The following is a 17,840-nucleotide window of genomic DNA, read 5'->3' as shown; positions in this document are numbered from 1 at the left end:
CAGGCTCCCGGGATGCACGGAATCCGCCACGGATCTGAGGGAAGCCGGTATTAGCCGCCAGGGAACATCTCTGTAAGATCCTCTGGCCCGCCCTTTCCTCTCATTCCCTGCCTCTCAGATCTCGCGCGATGAAGCAGCCTATCTGCGCATGCGCGAGTTCAAAGAGACAGAGAGTCCTGGGTCCTGCCGCCGATGGCCATAGTGAAGCGCTCCTGCACGAAATAGTGAGTATATCTTAAATTCTATATTTTAAGGGTAAAAGTTGGGGGTCGTCTTATATGCCCAGTCGTCTTATACGCCGACATATACGGTAATAGTTGAGCCATGGATCAGTGAGTGCCAGCGCTCACTCGGCCGGGTCCCGTAGGGTGCGCACACACGGTTGTGCCCGCTCTTAAAGGGCCAGCACGTGCACCTGAGTTAAAGTGCCAAATTAGCCCATAAGCACCCTGAACTATGAGAAGGTCCCAGCCCCTTCCTGCATTGCCTGAGCGTTACCCTAGTTTGTCTCTGCAAATGGTCTCCTAAGTGCCTTCCTGTTTCCCAGTGTTTCCTGTTACTGCTACCTGTAACCTGTTTCCCGTACTATCCTGGTCAAGTGCCATATCGAGTTGGAGTCGTGCTGTGCTGTGTACCACACCTGTCCTGTTACACCACGCCTGGTGTCCGCCTGCTACCAAAGTCCCATCCGAGCCTGCCTCGCTACTGTCTGAAGCTACCACAGGTACACCTATACGAACTATAGACTTTGACCTGTGTCCTGTTGGCCAGCTGCCATAACGTTACGGCAGTACGGCCCAGTGGGTCCCGCACCCTTTGTGACATATAGATATGAGATAGATAGATATCAGTTGTATAAGGCCTCATGCACACTTCCGTTGGCCGTCGTGCGGCAGTTAGTGACGGATCCATGAAACACGGACCGCACACGGGATGGCTTCCGTGTGCAGTCCATTGTTTAACGGACCAAATCAATGGAAAGGCCAAGATTGTTCCGTCAAAAACGGACAGAAGGAACTAGGCACACAATTCACTGACATACAATGGAAGAGGTGTTTCTTCCTTTCCCAAAAGTCCTCCATTGCAATACGATCTCAGGAAACCAGTTATAAAATCATTTCTAGATGGTATTTGGTCCCTACCTCTCTCCATAAATGGTACCCATCCGTACTAGACAACTGCTGGCATTGTGGTTCCGGGGGTGGTTCTATGTCTCATATTCGGTGGTGCTGCCCCTCCTTGCAGAGTTTTTGGAATGCCGTACTTAGAATTATATCTGAGGTCACAAGGGTGTTGGTCCCTAGTTCCTCTGAAGCAGTTCTGTTGTTTATGTTCCCTATGCCGCCTCTATTCACATAAAATATCCCTAACTAGACACCTTCTACAGGCTGCTAGGTCAGTCATCCCACGTAAATGGAAATCGGTAGATCCTCCCGCTCTCGATGAGTGATTCAGCAGATTGCCATGATACAGAGAATGGAGCACCTAATGGCACAATCCTCAGCTGACCCCGCACGATATATTTCTACATGGTCCCATTGGACTATCTTCCTTTCTTCACCCACATATCTTACTTTGGTAACTTGAGACTCAGCCTTCCTTTCGAGGGAATCTGCATTGCATTGGGGAAGACATGATTTTGTGACCTCACCCGCAGTAAGGCTGGGTTCACACGACCATGTTACGTCCGTAATGTACGGAACGTATTTCGGCCGGAAGAGGCAGGGACTCCTAGTGTCGTACATCACTATGATGCTAGGAGCCCGGCTCCCTGCACTGTGTTCGGTCCGGGTCTTCCAGCCGAAATACGTTCCGTACATTACGGACGTAACATGGTCGTGTGAACCCAGCCTAAGGGCTCGTCCACACGCTCCGGAATTGCCGTGTTTTTTTTTCGCCTGGAAAAAACGCAGCAGAATACAGTAGCAGCATAGTGGATGATATGTAACACATCTCATCTACATGCTGCATAAAATTTCCGTGCAGAAATTGACCTGTGGTGCGTATTTTTCGGACAGCAGAATTTCAATTTCTGCTACGGAAACGCCTTCTCCACATCCAAAGCCAGGAGCAGAGAAGGCGTTCGAGCAATCTCCGCACATTGAATAAGATCCAAGATTCTGCGTGTGCCGTCAGGAGCCTGTCTAGTCACTACAAAGCCCACTTGGTCAGAGTGGATAATAGTCGGGAGGACATGGAGGAGCCTGACCTGTCCGATTTTTGACGGAACGGCCACACGGTTCCGATAAAACAACAGAAGAGTGCATGGCCCCATTGAAATGAATATGTCTGTTAAAAAACGGATAGCACCCTGAAGAAAAAAACTGAAGTGGGTATGAGGCCTTAGTGTGTAATGTGGGGTACTGGAGTGGTTCCCCTTTAAAAGAAGACAATTGCAGACCAAATAAAATGTAAAAAGTTCAACTTTACTGAACACGACTGTAAGTACAGGGGCACGCAAAGCATTATGGTTACTATTACTTTAAGCAGCACAGTAAGTTATGATACTCATGAGGTGCACAATCTTGTCAGTGTCAGTACAGACGAGGTGGCTCAGCTTCTCAAAGGAGTTGTCCAGTTTATAGAGAGAGTTAATAGCGGGGGGTCCTCTATTCGGTTATAAAGATCGTCTCTCTCTGGAGGACCTGTCCTGCCCTGAATTACATAGACAACACATTGATATGAATAGACACTGTGTAATACTTCGTTTCTCCTGTGGTGGCGCTGCAGGGAAACTGAACACTTACTGACAGGTTTCCCCACAGATTACAGCTGATCGCTGGGGGTTCCAACAGGGGGACATATTGTGATCAACTTATTGTCAAGAGACCCCTCTAACAAGTATGTATTGTCCAAAACCCCTTTAACCCTTTAGTGACCAGCCTATTTTGGGCCTTAGAGGGATTTTCCAAGTTATTAAAAAAAATTGGCCAAGGTAGGAAGGATGCAAAAAAGAGCCATTACTCACCTCACAGATCCCTGGCGTTCCAGCGTCCTTGCTCTATTCCTCACCGCCACTGTTTATTGACACAGCTGCAGTGATGACGTGCCCGTATACCCACATGATCGCGGCAGCCAATCACTGGTCTCAGCGATCCTGTGCTGTATACCCACTGAGACCAGTCATAGCCGTGTGAGGCCCCATGCACACGCCCGATTGCGGGCGTGGCCGGCCGCCGACTGCCATCCGCATTTTCGGGCCGTGCTCCCATACAAAGTATGGGAGCACAGCCCGCAAAATGCAAAAGAACGGACATGTTCCATCATTTTCTGAACATTTCTACGGCACGGACACCCTTCCGTAGTGCTACGGAAAGGTGTCTGCGTTCAATGGAAGTGAATGGGTCAGTTTTTGCGGACCGCAAAAACTGAGGTTTTTTCGGTTGTGTGCATGGGGCCTAAGGGTTTGTGCGGAACTAGTGATCATTTGTAATGGCACCTTTTGGGGTACATATTTATTAATTAACATTTATTCCCTTTTTTGGGGAGTCATGGGGAAAAAAAAGACATTTCAGCATTCTTTTGTGCATCTTAAATTGATGCCGTTTACTGTGTGGTATAAATAACATAATAACTTTATTCTGCGGGTCGTTACGATTACAGCGGTACCGGATTTATATTGTTTTTTTAATGTTTTACTAATTTTACACAATAAAAACAGAAATTCTGGCATTGTTTTGATTTACATTTTTTACGCCATTGACCGTGAGGGTTAAATAACATTGTAGTTTTATAGTTCGGGTCGTTATGGACGCCATGTGTAGCTTTTTTTTTTTCTTTCCATAATAAAGCATTTTGTAATATACTACAGTACTTCTGTATTGCAATGTATTATGCCTCTGGCTACGGACACGGAAAAGTGGAGCAGTTGCCCATAGCAACCAATCACTTTCATTTTCCAAAAGTGTGTCTAGAAAATGAAAGATGGATTCTGATTGGTTACTATGAGCAACTGCTTCACCTTTTCTCTCTCACTACAGTCTAAGCATAAAAGGGTTCATATGTTTCTGGAAAAGCTGCGTTTTCACCAAGGAGCGTTGCTCCCCACCCTTCCATGCTGCTATTACTCCTCCTGTCAGAGATATTGTTCAGCTCTGCCGAGTTATGCAGTGAGATACAGCTCTCCCTGATACAGCGCTCCTAGCGGCGGGTCCTGCTTATACACTCACGGCATTCTTCAGAATAGAAGCCCGCCTTCGGCTGCCTATATGGGCGGTATTATCATTCTCTGGGCGGAGTTCTGTGTGCAATGTTCACGCCCACCTATAAAAGCTGGTGTGAGAACTAGCGCCCCCTGTGGCACAGTTAGGAATAGCTGGGGACTGATATACTCGTCTCTGCTGGCTGCGTTGTACACTATCGCCCTCTAGTGGGGTTGCTGCGTTTGGCTGTGGAGGGCTCTCGCTGTATCCAGGGAATGGGCCGCGTCCTCCTCCCTGCGATCTCCCGCTGTTGCCGCTCGTCTTCCCGGGCTTCCTGTGAGGAGATCCGGTATGTCTGAGAACCTAGAGCCTGACTGTACAGAGCAGATCCCCGGGATACAGGAGAGACTCCCGGTATAGTACGGGAATGGCACGTCCCATACACAATACATAGCAGCGTCTGATACATGCAGCTCAGGGGGAGTTGCTGGGATTTGTAGTTCCACAACACTAGAGAGTTAGGTAGTAGAGGGCTGCTGTACACAGATTTTAGGAGATTATGTGATTGTGGTGGGCACAGTGTTGTTGTGGTAAATGCTGGGTGGCACAGTGTCATTGTGGTGAGTGCTGGGTGGCACAGTGTCATTGTGGTGAGTGCTGGGTGGCACAGTGTCATTGTGGTGGGTGCTGGGTGGCACGGTGCTATTGTGGTGGGTGCCGGGTGGTGTGATGTGGTGAGCGCTGAGCGGCATGGTGATATGTTGAGCACTGGGGTCACGGTGTCATTGTTGTGAGGGCCGGGTGGCATGATGTCATGCTGCTGTGGTGAGTGCTTGGTGGCACTGTCTGTGCCATGGTGATGTGGTGAGAGCTGGGTGGCACTGTGCCGTGGTGAGAGCTGGGTGGCACTGTTTCATAGTGATGTGTCAGTGGTGACTGCTGGGTGGCACTGTGGCATGGTTATGTGATGTGAGTGCTGGGTGGCACGGTGTCATGGTGATGTGATGAGAGCTAGGTGGCAATGTCTGCCATGGTAATGTGGTGAGAGCTAGGTGGCACTGTTTCATAGTGATGTGTCAGTGGTGAGAGCTGGGTGGCACTGTGGCATGGTTATGTGATGTGAGTGCTGGGTGGCACGGTGTCATGGTGATGTGATGAGAGCTAGGTGGCAATGTCTGCCATGGTGATGTGGTGAGAGCTAGGTGGCCCTGTTTCATAGTGAGGTATCAGTGGTGAGAGCTGGGTGGCATGGTGATGTGAGAGCTGGGCGGCATGGTTATGTGATGTGGTGAGTTCTGGGTGGCACGGTGTCATGGTGATGTGTCATGGTAGTGAGTGCAGGGTAGCTGGTACATTGTGACGTGGTGTTCTCAGTGTGACTGGTGAGCGCTGGGTTGTGCCTTGTGAATGTGGTTCCAGGTGTGGCGCTGTTATGTGGCATCACTGTGGTATGTGCCACGACTGCCACAATTCATCTTTCTCATAGATTTAGACAGATATAATAAATGATAATGTAATATCAGGGAATCGCTCACAATACAGTTCCCTATAACCCTGTAATTTGTGCTCCTCCTGTCTATTGTCACTGCCATTAGTTTCTATGTCATTCCCCAGGTGCCGATACGTCCACTGCAGCGGGAGATCGCTGATATGTTGTAAAAAACATGGACGTCTCTCTTCAGGTTCTTCTGTCTTCTAGCATCAAGAGGAAAAAGCCTTGTCCCCGGCTCTGCTGGTTGGGGCAGGTCCGTACCAAAATAATCTGGTGGAGTCACTGTGTACATACATTACATTACGTACCCTGCACTGATCCTGAGTTACATCCTGTATTATACTCCAGAGCTGCACTCACTATTCTGCTGGTGGAGTCACTGTGTACATACATTACATTACTTATCCTGTACTGATCCTGAGTTACATCCTGTATTATACTACAGAGCTGCACTCACTATTCTGCTGGTGGAGTCACTGTGTACATACATTACATTACTTATCCTGAACTAATCCTGAGTTACAGCTTGTATTATACTCCAGAGCTGCACTCACTATTCTGCTGGTGGAATAGTTGTGTATATACATTACATTACTTATCCTGTACTGATCCTGAGTTACAGCCTGTGTTATACTCCAGAGCTGCACTCACTATTCTGCTGGAGGAGTCACGGTCTACATACATTACATTACTTATCTTGTACTGATCCTGAGTTACATCCTGTATTATACTCCAGAGCTGCACTCATTATTCTGCTGGTGGAGTCACTGTGTATGTTACATTACACTACTTATCCTGAGTTACATCCTGTATTATACTCCAGAGCTGCACTCATTATTCTGCTGGTGGAGTCACTGTGTATGTTACATTACACTACTTATCCTGAGTTACATCCTGTATTATACTCCAGAGCTGCACTCCCTATTCTGCTGGTGGAGTCACTGTGTACATACATTACATTATTTATCCTGCACTGATCATGAGTTACATCCTGTATTATACTCCAGAGCTGTAGTCACTATACTGCTGGTGGAGTCACTGTGTACATACATTACATTAATTACCCTATACTGATCCTGAGTTATAGCCTGTATTATACTCCAGAGCTGCACTCACTATTCTGCTGGTGGAGTCACTGTGTACATACATTACATTACTTATCCTGTACTGATCCTGAGTTATAGCCTGTATTATACTCCAGAGCTGCACTCACTATTCTGCTGGTGGAGTCACCGTGTACATTCATTACATTACTTATTCTGTACTGATCCTGAGTTACGTCATGTATTATACTCCAGAGCTGCACTCACTATTGGAGCGTGTATGGAGGCACAATCCATTTGCCGCTGTTAAGTGCCTCCATATGGCTTTATTACGGAGATATACCCTAGAATCATTGCGAGCCTCCTGACATATCTCACGCAGAAGTGAAAAACGAACCCTGAAATTATCCTATTACACCCCCCTCCCCCCACCACGCACTGGTATTGATTTGCTGACTGTTGTCGTCTTATTCTAGGAGAAGGAGGCCGTGTTCCTTGTGGATGAGAGACAGGTCAGCGAGATCAAGCTGCGGTCAGGCAATGTGAAGAAGACGTTACTGAAGAAGAACAACGTTGTGACCCTCGCCACATCTGAAAATGGTCAGGAGCGCTTTCTACAACACTCATAGGGCTTATTCACACAGTGCGGTCAAATTACGGTTTCTGCTGTAATTTCTAAAGAATAACTGCACTTTTTTACGTCATAGCGACATATTAGAAATGTTGATCTTTGGGGTCTGCGTGCTGAGACCGACACTGTCGCTAAAACGAGGGTGCCGAAGCGCTCAGGGCATTCAAAGCTCTACAGGTTTAAGAGCTGAAATCTCCCAGCATTCCCTGCTTATTCAGTGTCTGCATGGAGTTTGCTCTAATGGATAGCATTAAGAATAGTGACGTCAAAATAACAAGCCTTGACAGGCGTCATTATACGTCTACGGGGTCAGGTGGCGCTTGGCATAGCAGGGTCCTCTTATAAAGTGCTGCAGGTTAATAAGACCTCTCTTCTTTTCCGCTCAGGCGCGTGGCTGGCTGCTCTGTATCTCACCGGAGAACTGTCTCTCTGGAATAAGGATTTGGACTGTCTGCAGACCGTTCCAGCGAATGACGTGATCTCCGAAGAAGTTGTGTCTGCTCAGGGTAAGGGTCCTCACGTGGGCCGTGTAAACGAGCGCCGATCAACAAGACCGCTCATTGATCGGCGCTCGTTTGCTCCTATGTATGGGGACGAGCGCTCGTTACTCCGATCAATCGTCCCCGTGCATTTCTATCATGTCGGCAGCACGTCTCGGAGATGTTCTGCCGACATCGATAATATTTTGTGCTGCATAAACGATACAATCAACCGTTGAATGAGTGTTTGCTCGTTCATCTCCTGATCTCTGCCCGTTTACACAGGGAAATGATCGGAAATGATCATTCATATGATCGCTCGTTTGCCCGATAATTGGCACGTGTAAAATAAAGTGTATGTGTGTATATATATATATATATATGTGTGTGTGTGTGTATGTATGTTAACCACGGCATCTAAGCCGTTAGAGAGAAGGCAGCGGTTTCCTCCGATGGGCCATCGCCCCCTTCCGCGACGCGATCGCGGGGTACCGATGGTTATAATGGGATCCTGATGAAGAACCCCAGGTCTGTCATCTTTGTGCTCCTATTAAGACCAATGGCAGAGCTTCATAGGAGCCTGTAAAAATCACGATCTATATATTGTGCAATACTAATATTGTGGACTAACCCCTTAACGACTGCCATTACGCCTTTTCACAGCGGTCGTTAAGGGTACTTCTGGCATATCAACATCGATCCCACCTGGTTAACCCCTTAGATGCGGCGCTCAATAGCGAGCGCCACATCTGAGTGGTTTTGGAGGGAGGGGGCTCCCTCTTTCACCCGCAACGATGCGATTGCATCGCAGGGTGCCGATGTCTCATATGGCAGACAGGGGGGCCTAACAAAGGCCCCCAGGTCTGCCTGTAGAGGATGCCTGGTGTACCATGCGAGAGTTTTGCACTGACAGGCAATAATACGTTGCAATACAGAAGTATTGCAGTGTATTATAAAAGCGATCAGAAGATCCCATAGTGAAGTCCCCTAGTGGGACTAAAAATAAAGTTATCAAAAAGTTTAATAAAGTTAATAATAAATAAAAAACTCAAGTAAAAAAACAAATGAAAAACCCACTTTTTCCCCTTACAAAATGCGTTATTATGAAAAGAAAATTAAAATGAAAACATTTCACATATTTGGTATCGTTGCGTCCGTAACAACCCCACCTATAAAACTATTTCATTATTTAAGCCGAACGGCGAACGCAGTAAGAAAAATAAATTAAAAAATGGCAGAATTGCAGTTTTCTGTTCATCCTGCCTACAAAAAAATGTGATAAAAAGTGATCAAAAAGTCGCATGTACCCCCAAAATGGTACCAATACAAAACTACAGCTCGCCCCGCAAAACATAATCCCTCACTCGCTCAATTGACAGAAAAATAAAAAAGTTCTGGCTCTCCGAATCTGGCGACACAAAACAAATTTTATTTTTAACAATTAGTTTTTTCCTTGTAAAAGTAGTAAAATATATCAATTTGGTATCGCTGTAATCGTACTGACCGGCAGAATAAAGTTAATATCACAATGGAGGAATCGCTGTTTTCTTCCCATTCAGACACAGTTTTTTCCAGTACGTTATATGGTACAATAAATGGTGCCGTGAAAAACTGCACATTATCCTGCAAAAATAATAGTTCTTAGTGTTACAGCTTTAGGGGTGTAGAGTATCAGAGGGGGTTCAAATACCTTCTAAGTGGGCAGTAAAAATATCTTCTATAGTCAAACTTCCATTCCAGCTGCAGTACCAGACATAGCCACATGGGTGAGTGCGGCGCTGTGTTGGGTACTATAATGGTTCATAGGTTCAGATTATTTAATCTTTTATGCGATACCCCAATGCGTTGACTGCCATCTCTTCTCCTCTCAGGACACGCCTTGAAGTTGTACTTATATGTGAGTGATGATGGTGGCAGAGTTCTGCTGGCGACTCACACTGGCGCCGTCTACCTGTGGGAAAACACAGAGGAAAAGCCTCAGCTTATGTCTCAGAAGAAACGGGTCCTGCCGTGTCGATGGAGTCAAATACAACATTGCAATACCGTCGTGTTTCCCAGTATAACGGACAGAGAGGCGACCGTTCACGCCATCTTCACGAAGAACGAGGTACAGCTCAGCCCGTCAGTGCCTTTTTGGGAGGTCGTCCACTTTCCTATAAATTAAAGAGGGCTTCCTGTTTTATGTAAATGAAGCTTCATCACTATATTGAAAAGTTCTTCAACTTTTTAATATACTTTATCTTTCAATTTTGCACCACTTCCAAGATCTCTGTGTGCTGTCAGTGAATGACAACAATCTTGTTTACATTCATAGGCAGTACACCAGTACATACCTAGTCCTGATCCCAGCTTAGAAGTGGTTACAATTGCATCCAGTCTAGACAATGCTCTGTGAGCTAAACACATCAGCAGCACAAATCTCTCTGGTAGTTTGTTACAATGTATCAGTCTGGAGTCCAGGCTGTTTATATCACAGAGCATTGTCTAGACTGAATACAATTGAAGCCAATTCTCAACTGAGAGCAGGACTAGCTATATACAGGTTTACTGCCTCTGAATATGAACATCTCATTCACTGACACAAACGGATATATTGAAAACTGAAGAATTGAAACACATAGTATATTAGAAAGTTGTAAAGCTTTTCATTATGCAGTCATTAAGATTCATTTACAAGAACTTCGAAAACCCTTTGCAGCTAAATGGCCCTAAGATAACTATTACTGTCACCTGCTATTCTAATTTTGGATGACGTTGGGGTGGCAGTGTGGGCATCATCAGTACAGTAGCGTTCGATCACCTGATGCAGTCACATGACTGCTGCTTCCAAAATCTCTCCCCATTAATGCATATAAATAGGAGTCGCTTATCAGCCCAACCCTTATGTATTCTTCATCATTCCGCATTTACTGTTCACAACTCATTGACCACAGAAATATTTCCTCTTAAAATAAAATGTAAAAAAAATCCCAATTAAATAGAAGATCTCTCGTAATCCTCTTTTGTCACATTTCATAAACTCTATACAGATACGGCTGCTATAGCCGCTCTCGGCGTATCACCCAGCTCTCCTAGAGTCCTGACCAGCAAGTCTGCCTCTGTGTGTAGTGATACAGGGGCCTGGCAGGTGACACTAGATATATTAGGCATTCAGGTCGCCCTATTGATTGTCACCCATCTTCCCTATACCCTGCCCAGTTATGCTGTGTGTCCCTTTTCCTAGGTGTTGGGTGATAGCTGCTTGTGCACATTTGTCTTCTATTCCGGAACTCGCCTTGTGACGACTTTCCTGGCTCTGCGTTGGTTTGAGAAAGATCAGGAAATACTCAGGTATTGCGGCAGTTTTATGGTATGGGTCTTGCCGTTTTAAAGGGGATTCTTTAAAGGTTCACTAAAGCCGGCACTTTAGGTGGGTATTGACGGTACAAGCAGTTAGCCACCGCTATATCCCTCACCTTCCCTTTAAAAAGGCTGGGATCAGCCAGGTCTGCATGTTTATTTTTAGGAGGGCTGTTAGACACCTCGGGCGCTTGCTTATTCCCTGGCATAACAAAGGTTCAGGCATGTTTAAAGGCAATGGCCACTTTTGCAACCAATTTTTCATTTTTCTTTTCCCAAGGCAACTAAAATGAAAAAATGAATTAACTTTGCAATAGGTCTTGATAAAAAAAATTAAAATCTATTGTTTTGTGTTTACAGCTCCTACACAGACCTATGTGTCTCCATGGAAACATGATAAACAAACCCTGTCTGATCCAGCAGTCCTATTGCCTTCCATCAGACTTCTACTTTTTGCTAACTTACATTTGGTAGGTTAATAAGAGGGATGACTGCAGGACCAGACTACACAAGGTTTGTTTGTTGTCTGTTACCATGGTGACACAGGTTTGCATAGGCAGCTATGTATGCATCCGCAGCTTCTACCAACGATGATAACCTCTCAGGCTTTTAGCAGCCATACTGTTGGGGGATCTTCTTTGGAAAACACGGTTGGGCACTTGTTCCCGTATTTTTGGACTTTAGGAGGTGCAACCAGGTTTAGATTACAGAAAATAATAAGAACAAATATTTTATACTAATTAAAAACTTCCCTGCTGGTCTAAGGTAGTGGAAGGGTTAAACTTGTTCTGTGATCTAGGGTGTATGAGGAGGTTAAAATATTCTTCCCTGGTGGTCTAGTATACATGAGGGGTATATATTATAAATTCCTGGTGGTCTAAGCTAGTGGAGGGGTTAATCTTGTTCTGGTGGTCTAGGGTGTATGAGGGGGTTAGTATATTCTACCCTGGTGGTCTACGGTATATGTGAGGGGTATTTATTATAGTACCTGGTGGTCTAGGGTAAAATAAGGGTTTAATACCTGGTGGTCTAGGACATATGAGGGGTGTATATATTATATATTCCTGGTGGTCTAGGGTGAAATAAGGGGTTAATACCTATTAGTCTAGGATATATAAGGGGTGTACATTATATTTCTTGGTGGCCTGGGTAAAAATATATTGGGGTAAAATAAGGGGTTAACACTTGGTTCACCAGCGACGTGTCCTTTGTGGTTGCACATTGCCTTTAGCTACCCCTCCTGCTCCTCAGTTCTTTGTGATCCTGCTGATCGATAAGTTAGCGGTAGGGGTCTCTGGATCCCCCCTGACTGTGGACAACCCTTTTTAACAAGATTTTTTTTTTCTTGTGAAAAAAGTGCGTTTTACAGTCCGAAAAATCGGGTAATTATTGTATATACTTGCTGCATATGAGTTTACATACAGGGATAATTTATTTTTAGTACGGCCCCATACCATGTCCAATGGACAAAACAGGACTGCTCCGTGGTCAGTATCGCTCCAACCTGTGCGCCGGTGAAATCTAAGGGCTCCCTGCTGGCTCTCTTCTCCAGAGATGGATTGGTCCTAACATTGGCATTAAACCAAAAAGACCCTAAGGTACTGTTATTAAAAATGAGCCCCTTCAGGAACTGTGTGAAGTTTATGGGGCGATCATGTTCTCTTTCCTTCTTACAGGAGACCTGTGTCCTCTTCATGAACACGATGAACTTTATTACTGTGTGTGGCAGCTTGAGGGGTTGCGGCAGTCGGGATCAACAAATCCCATCGAGATTACTAAGGTAAGAAGATAACATTGGTCGTAAAGGGTTTTTTGTAATATTGATGGATTATCCTTGAGCTAGGCCATCAATATCTGATCAGTGGGGGTCCGACTCCAGCTAGATGAAGGGACTGCTCCCCCCCCCCCGCTGGAGTGCCGCGTCCTCTTCATTGCTTACTCTGGCATAGCGCCATACATTTAGTAGTGGCTGCGTCTGGTATTGCAGCTCAGTCCCATTCAAATGCATGGGACTGAGCTGCAGTACCAGGCGCAACCACAACCAAACGTATGGTCTTGTGCGTAAATCGTGAAGGAGACACTTTGCTCGCTGGATCACTGTGGTCTCTTCATGCAGTTAATCGGCTGGAATCCCGGGAGTTGGATTTCTACCGATCAGACATTGATGGCCTATCCTAAGAATACGCTATCAATATTACAATCCTGGAAAACCAGTTTAAAAGACGTCTCTTTCAATTTGCAGGTCGTACTGGGTAGCAGATATGTCCTGGACTGCAGATAGTCTTTTCCTAGCCTGTATTCTGAAGAGAGGGTCTCTGCTCCTGTTGACTCGTCTGGGTGAACTCCTGACTCTGACCACCTCTGGATGTAGTGTTGAATTTGGCCCAGCAGAGTTTATCCCACTTCATCCCTTCATTACATACAGGTTAGTGTTCCAATGTGCTATGCTTGATATCTGAGGATAGGCCTTCCCTTTCAGTACACAAATTACAATGGAGGTCGGTCAATAAGTCCCAGGCCTTCTATGTGGATATTCACTGAGCAGCCTCAACGTTAGGGCCTTCATTATACAATTGCACAATTCATGCACATAATCAAGTAGTCAGTTGGGGGTTGTAATTATTATGAGTGAATATTTCATTCTGAACCATGTACATTAAAGGCTATGTTAACCCACATTTTTGTTTTGTGTCTGTAGCTTCTATGCAGACCTATGTGTCTCCATGGTAACAGACTACAAACAAAACCCTGTGTAGTCGTCTGATCCTGCAGTCCTACTCGCTTCCATCTGTCATCAATTTCTTGCTAACCTACCAAATTTATGTTCACAAGAAGTAAGGGAGATTTTCTCTTACATGCATAGTTTTTTACAGTTCTGCTGGTTGCCCATGGAAACAGACAGCGGCTTAGCTCCATCCTGTTGTCAAACATGTGATTTAACAGCTCATCAGTTAAAGGGGTTTTCCCATCTTATAAAGCAATGGAAAATCGCTCTTTCTGATCGGACCTCTGGGACACCCACCGATCCTGAGATTTAAGGGGCTGCTGTGCTTCTTTAGCACAGTGCAGGGAACTGTAGCACCGCCCCCTTAATTTAAATGGGGCTTCCGTTACAGTGTTTCAACCTACATATGCAAATGCTGATCATTATCACCTGTTTTGTATGATTGGTTAATCATAAACCTGACTATAATCCTACAAAATCTATGACTTTATGCAAGCGTACCTAGAAGATTTAATGCAGTTTTGAAGGCAAAGGGTGGTCACAAAAAATATTGATTTGATTTAGATTTCTCTTCTGTTCATTCACATTGTATTTTGTTAATTGAAGAAAAAAAAAAAGTTTTAACACTTCTATTTTTGAAAGCATTCATACTTTGCAGCATTTTTCCACAACCGCCTAAAGCTTTTGCACAGTACTGTATATTTAAGAAAATTGTATGCTTTTTCTATTTTATACATTAAATTCAAATTGGCCATCTCCTGTTCAGCAGACTTTTATTTCCTCCTCTCTAGACCACCTGTGCCGATCCCAGAAGCCTCTAATCCCAATGACTCGCTGGGGTCGGTTGCATCGGAGGTGGATCTCATGAGACAGAGATATTCTGTGACGTGTCACCCTCGTCTACCCTACATCATGGTGTCTGACGGATATATGGTGACCGCGCTGCGCTTTGCAGAAAATCTCTCCCCGGTGTACTTCATGAAGGCTTTACTGCTGGACACAGCCCAGAGATTGGAGAATGTACGACACAGCCTGCAAATTGTAAAGGTATACCTGTAATATGTTATAATAGTAGCAGTAATGAAGTACAGGTCATGGGTTATTCCAGCCTAAAATGAAAGGGGTTGTCCAGGATTTCCAAAAACAGTGCCACCAATTTTCATGGGTCGTGTCTGGTATTGCAGATTCGCTACATTCAAGTGAACGGGGCTGTGCTGCAATATCGCACGCAACCTGTGGACGGGGTTAGGAGCTGTTTTTGGAAGAAGGCAGCCAAAACTTTTGACGAGTTGTTGCAAACTTTTTAAGTTATTTCTAAGTTCTAGTTGTTGTGTTTTTGCAGTCAAAGAAAAATGGGATTAAACTGCGGCCGTTGTCTTCATTAAAAGCCACGTTATTGAAAGACACTTGGAAACCACCCGCTGCAATGTCAAATGTACCAAGCTTTCTACAAGAAGAGGAGGAAATCTGCGGACAGCTGGAAAAGTTACTAGCACAGGTATTGAAAATACACACAGAAGATGATGTCGTCTCCAGTATCTTACACCTGCCAATAACCTTTTATACCTATTCATCTGTAGTCACTACATAAAGCGGATGTATCACATTGGTATATCCGGTGTGCTTTTTTTTTTTTGTAAGGAAAATGTGAAAAATGTATTTATAATTTTGCATATTTCCCAGTATCGGCCAGTAGAGGGAGCCAAAGTGAAAACATCCAAACAACCTGTAAGACCCTGTTCACATTACATTAGTGTGTACGTCGGGTGAAGCTCCTAACATACACAATAAGTGTATCCGTAGGGTTCTATATACCAGACGGAGGCCAAAAGAATGTCCCTTTTGGCCTCCGCCAGTATACATCTGTATACCACAAAAAAAGGTATAGACTAGAGAAGCTATTCTATACAACTGTAGATAGTGGAAAAACGTATACCTCGTTGTATAGATTTTTTTTACAATGGGAGTCTATGGACGAGGTGTACCCAGCATAAGAGAGAGGGTCGTCCATAATGTCTCCTGCCTTGTGTGTGTCGTACATCGTCTATGTAGTTGTCACGCAGTGATGCTTGCCAAGATGGCGGCCTCCTATATGACACGTGATGATTTACATATAAACATTCAACCCCCACAATACAATTTACACAGTTTAAAAACATTTTTTTATTACAAAAAAAAATGAATAAAAATAAAAACATAGACGTAATTCCCGCTACAGACATATGTGGCCGATCAATGTGCCATAAATATCAGTCCAGTCCCTATTTCTGGTCACGCTCTCTATTATAGGGAATGGTAGATATGGAAACAGCTGATTGATTGTGCTTGACTGTCTGTATCGCCCATTCACTATAAGGTCTTGATTGTATAAAGTATATTACAGTTTCTATATAAGCAAAGCGCACACAGATTTTCATAGATGTCACTAAAAGTAGTTGTCCAGTTTAGAAAACCCATTGTCATGCATCCTATTAGTGAATTCGAAGTTAACCCCTACCCGAAATTTGACGTATGGTTACGTCATAGCCGGGTAGGGGAAGTATGGAGCGGGCACACGAGCTGAGCCCGCTCCATACAATGCGGGTGTAGGCTTCTGTTCACAATATAAATGGCGTGGTCAATAGCGACCGTGGTATTTAAATCATTAGAAAGAAGGGGGTCCCCAGGTCTGCCTTTTTGTGCTCGAAAGACAATATACTGAAATACATAAGTATTACAGTAGATAGTGCAAGTGATCCAACGGTCGCCGGTTCAAGTCCCCAAGGGGGACTAATAAAAAAGTAAAAATCAATTAAAGTTTTTTTTTTTTTGTTTTTTTATGCACAAAAAAAATTAAATATTAAAAGTTCAAACCCCCTCCTTTCCCATTTCCCCCCCTAAAGCATTGTAAAGAAATAAATAAACATAATTGGTAGCGCCGCATCTGTAAAAGTCTGAACTATTAGGGTCAGTTCACACGGAGTTTATTTAAATCCGTATCGGAAAACGTGCCAAAAAACTGACGAAAATGCCTCTCATCGGGAAAAAAAAACATTGATTTCAATGGGAGGCGGAGAAGTTTTTTTTTTTTCCCGCGAGCTGAAAAAATGGCTTGCGGGAAAAAGGGACATGCCCTATCTTTGGGCGTTTACGTCTCTGACCTCCCATTGAGGTCCCACAGAGAAAGCGTATTTTCCGGCGTTCAATGGCCCATGCGTGCAGGCAGAGCAAAATCTGCCTCAAAATTCCAAACGAAATAATTTTCGGACGTTTTTCGGGCCGAAAAATCGGAAGCAGAATGCCTCCAAACATCTGCCCATTGATTGCAATGGGATAAACGGCGTTCTGTTCCGACGGGGGTTTTTTTTTTTTTACGCGGCCGTTTTGAAAAACGGCCGTGTAAAATAACACCTGCGAAAAAAATGTGCATGTCCTTTCTTGAGCCATTTGTCATTGACTCAATAGAAAAACAGCTCCAAAAACAGCCGTTAAAAAAAAAACGCAGCGAAAAACGCAAGTTGCTTCAAAAACGGCTGAAAATCAGGAGCTGTTTTCCCTTGAAAACTGCTCCGTATTTTCAGAAGTTTTTTTATTAAGCATGTAAAAAAAAAAATGTAAACGACAGAATCGCTATTTTTTTGGTCACCTCATCTCCCACCAAAAAATGGAATAAAAAGTGATCAAAACGTCGCATGTACCCCAGAATGGTATCATTAAAAACTACAGCTTATCCTGCAAAAGAATAAGCCCTCATAGGACTATATCGACGGAAAAATGAAAAAATTATGGCTTTTGGAAGCTGTGGAGGAAAAAATTAAATAGAAAATCTTAAAAAGGACTGCGACTGGAAGGGGTTAATGGAGGGGGGTTCCTCTTTTCAAGATCTTTATTTCTTGGCAGAGTGAAGAGCGGTTATAAAGAGCGTCTCTCTCTCTGGAGGACCTGTCCTGTCCTGTATTACACAGACAACACATTGATATGAATAGACACACTGTAATGCTTCATTTCTC

At 44.4% G+C, this 17,840-nt stretch overlaps 1 protein-coding gene across 5 annotated transcripts in view; it reads left to right on the top strand.

Annotated features, from left to right (window-relative positions):
- The first annotated feature begins 4,275 nt into the window (after positions 1–4,275).
- Positions 4,276–17,840, top strand: part of CPLANE1 (ciliogenesis and planar polarity effector complex subunit 1) — a 92,572-nt gene continuing 79,007 nt past the window's right edge. For 3 of the 5 annotated variants that reach the window (XM_075842070.1, XM_075842079.1, XM_075842052.1), the window contains exons 1-11: positions 4,279–4,491; positions 5,757–5,887; positions 7,154–7,277; positions 7,695–7,814; positions 9,659–9,894; positions 11,011–11,117; positions 12,568–12,724; positions 12,803–12,906; positions 13,369–13,551; positions 14,643–14,898; positions 15,194–15,349. In XM_075842070.1, the coding sequence (XP_075698185.1) occupies positions 5,807–5,887; positions 7,154–7,277; positions 7,695–7,814; positions 9,659–9,894; positions 11,011–11,117; positions 12,568–12,724; positions 12,803–12,906; positions 13,369–13,551; positions 14,643–14,898; positions 15,194–15,349 (1,524 nt within the window). In that variant the 5' untranslated portion in view covers positions 4,279–4,491; positions 5,757–5,806. The other 2 variants (XM_075842088.1, XM_075842061.1) reach the window with 2 other exon arrangements.

This window comes from Rhinoderma darwinii, chromosome 1 (genome assembly GCF_050947455.1).
Source record: "Rhinoderma darwinii isolate aRhiDar2 chromosome 1, aRhiDar2.hap1, whole genome shotgun sequence".
In the NCBI taxonomy this organism is placed as follows: domain Eukaryota; kingdom Metazoa; phylum Chordata; class Amphibia; order Anura; family Rhinodermatidae; genus Rhinoderma; species Rhinoderma darwinii.
Note: the sequence above shows the minus strand (reverse complement) of the source record. Positions and strands in the feature narration are given on the sequence as shown.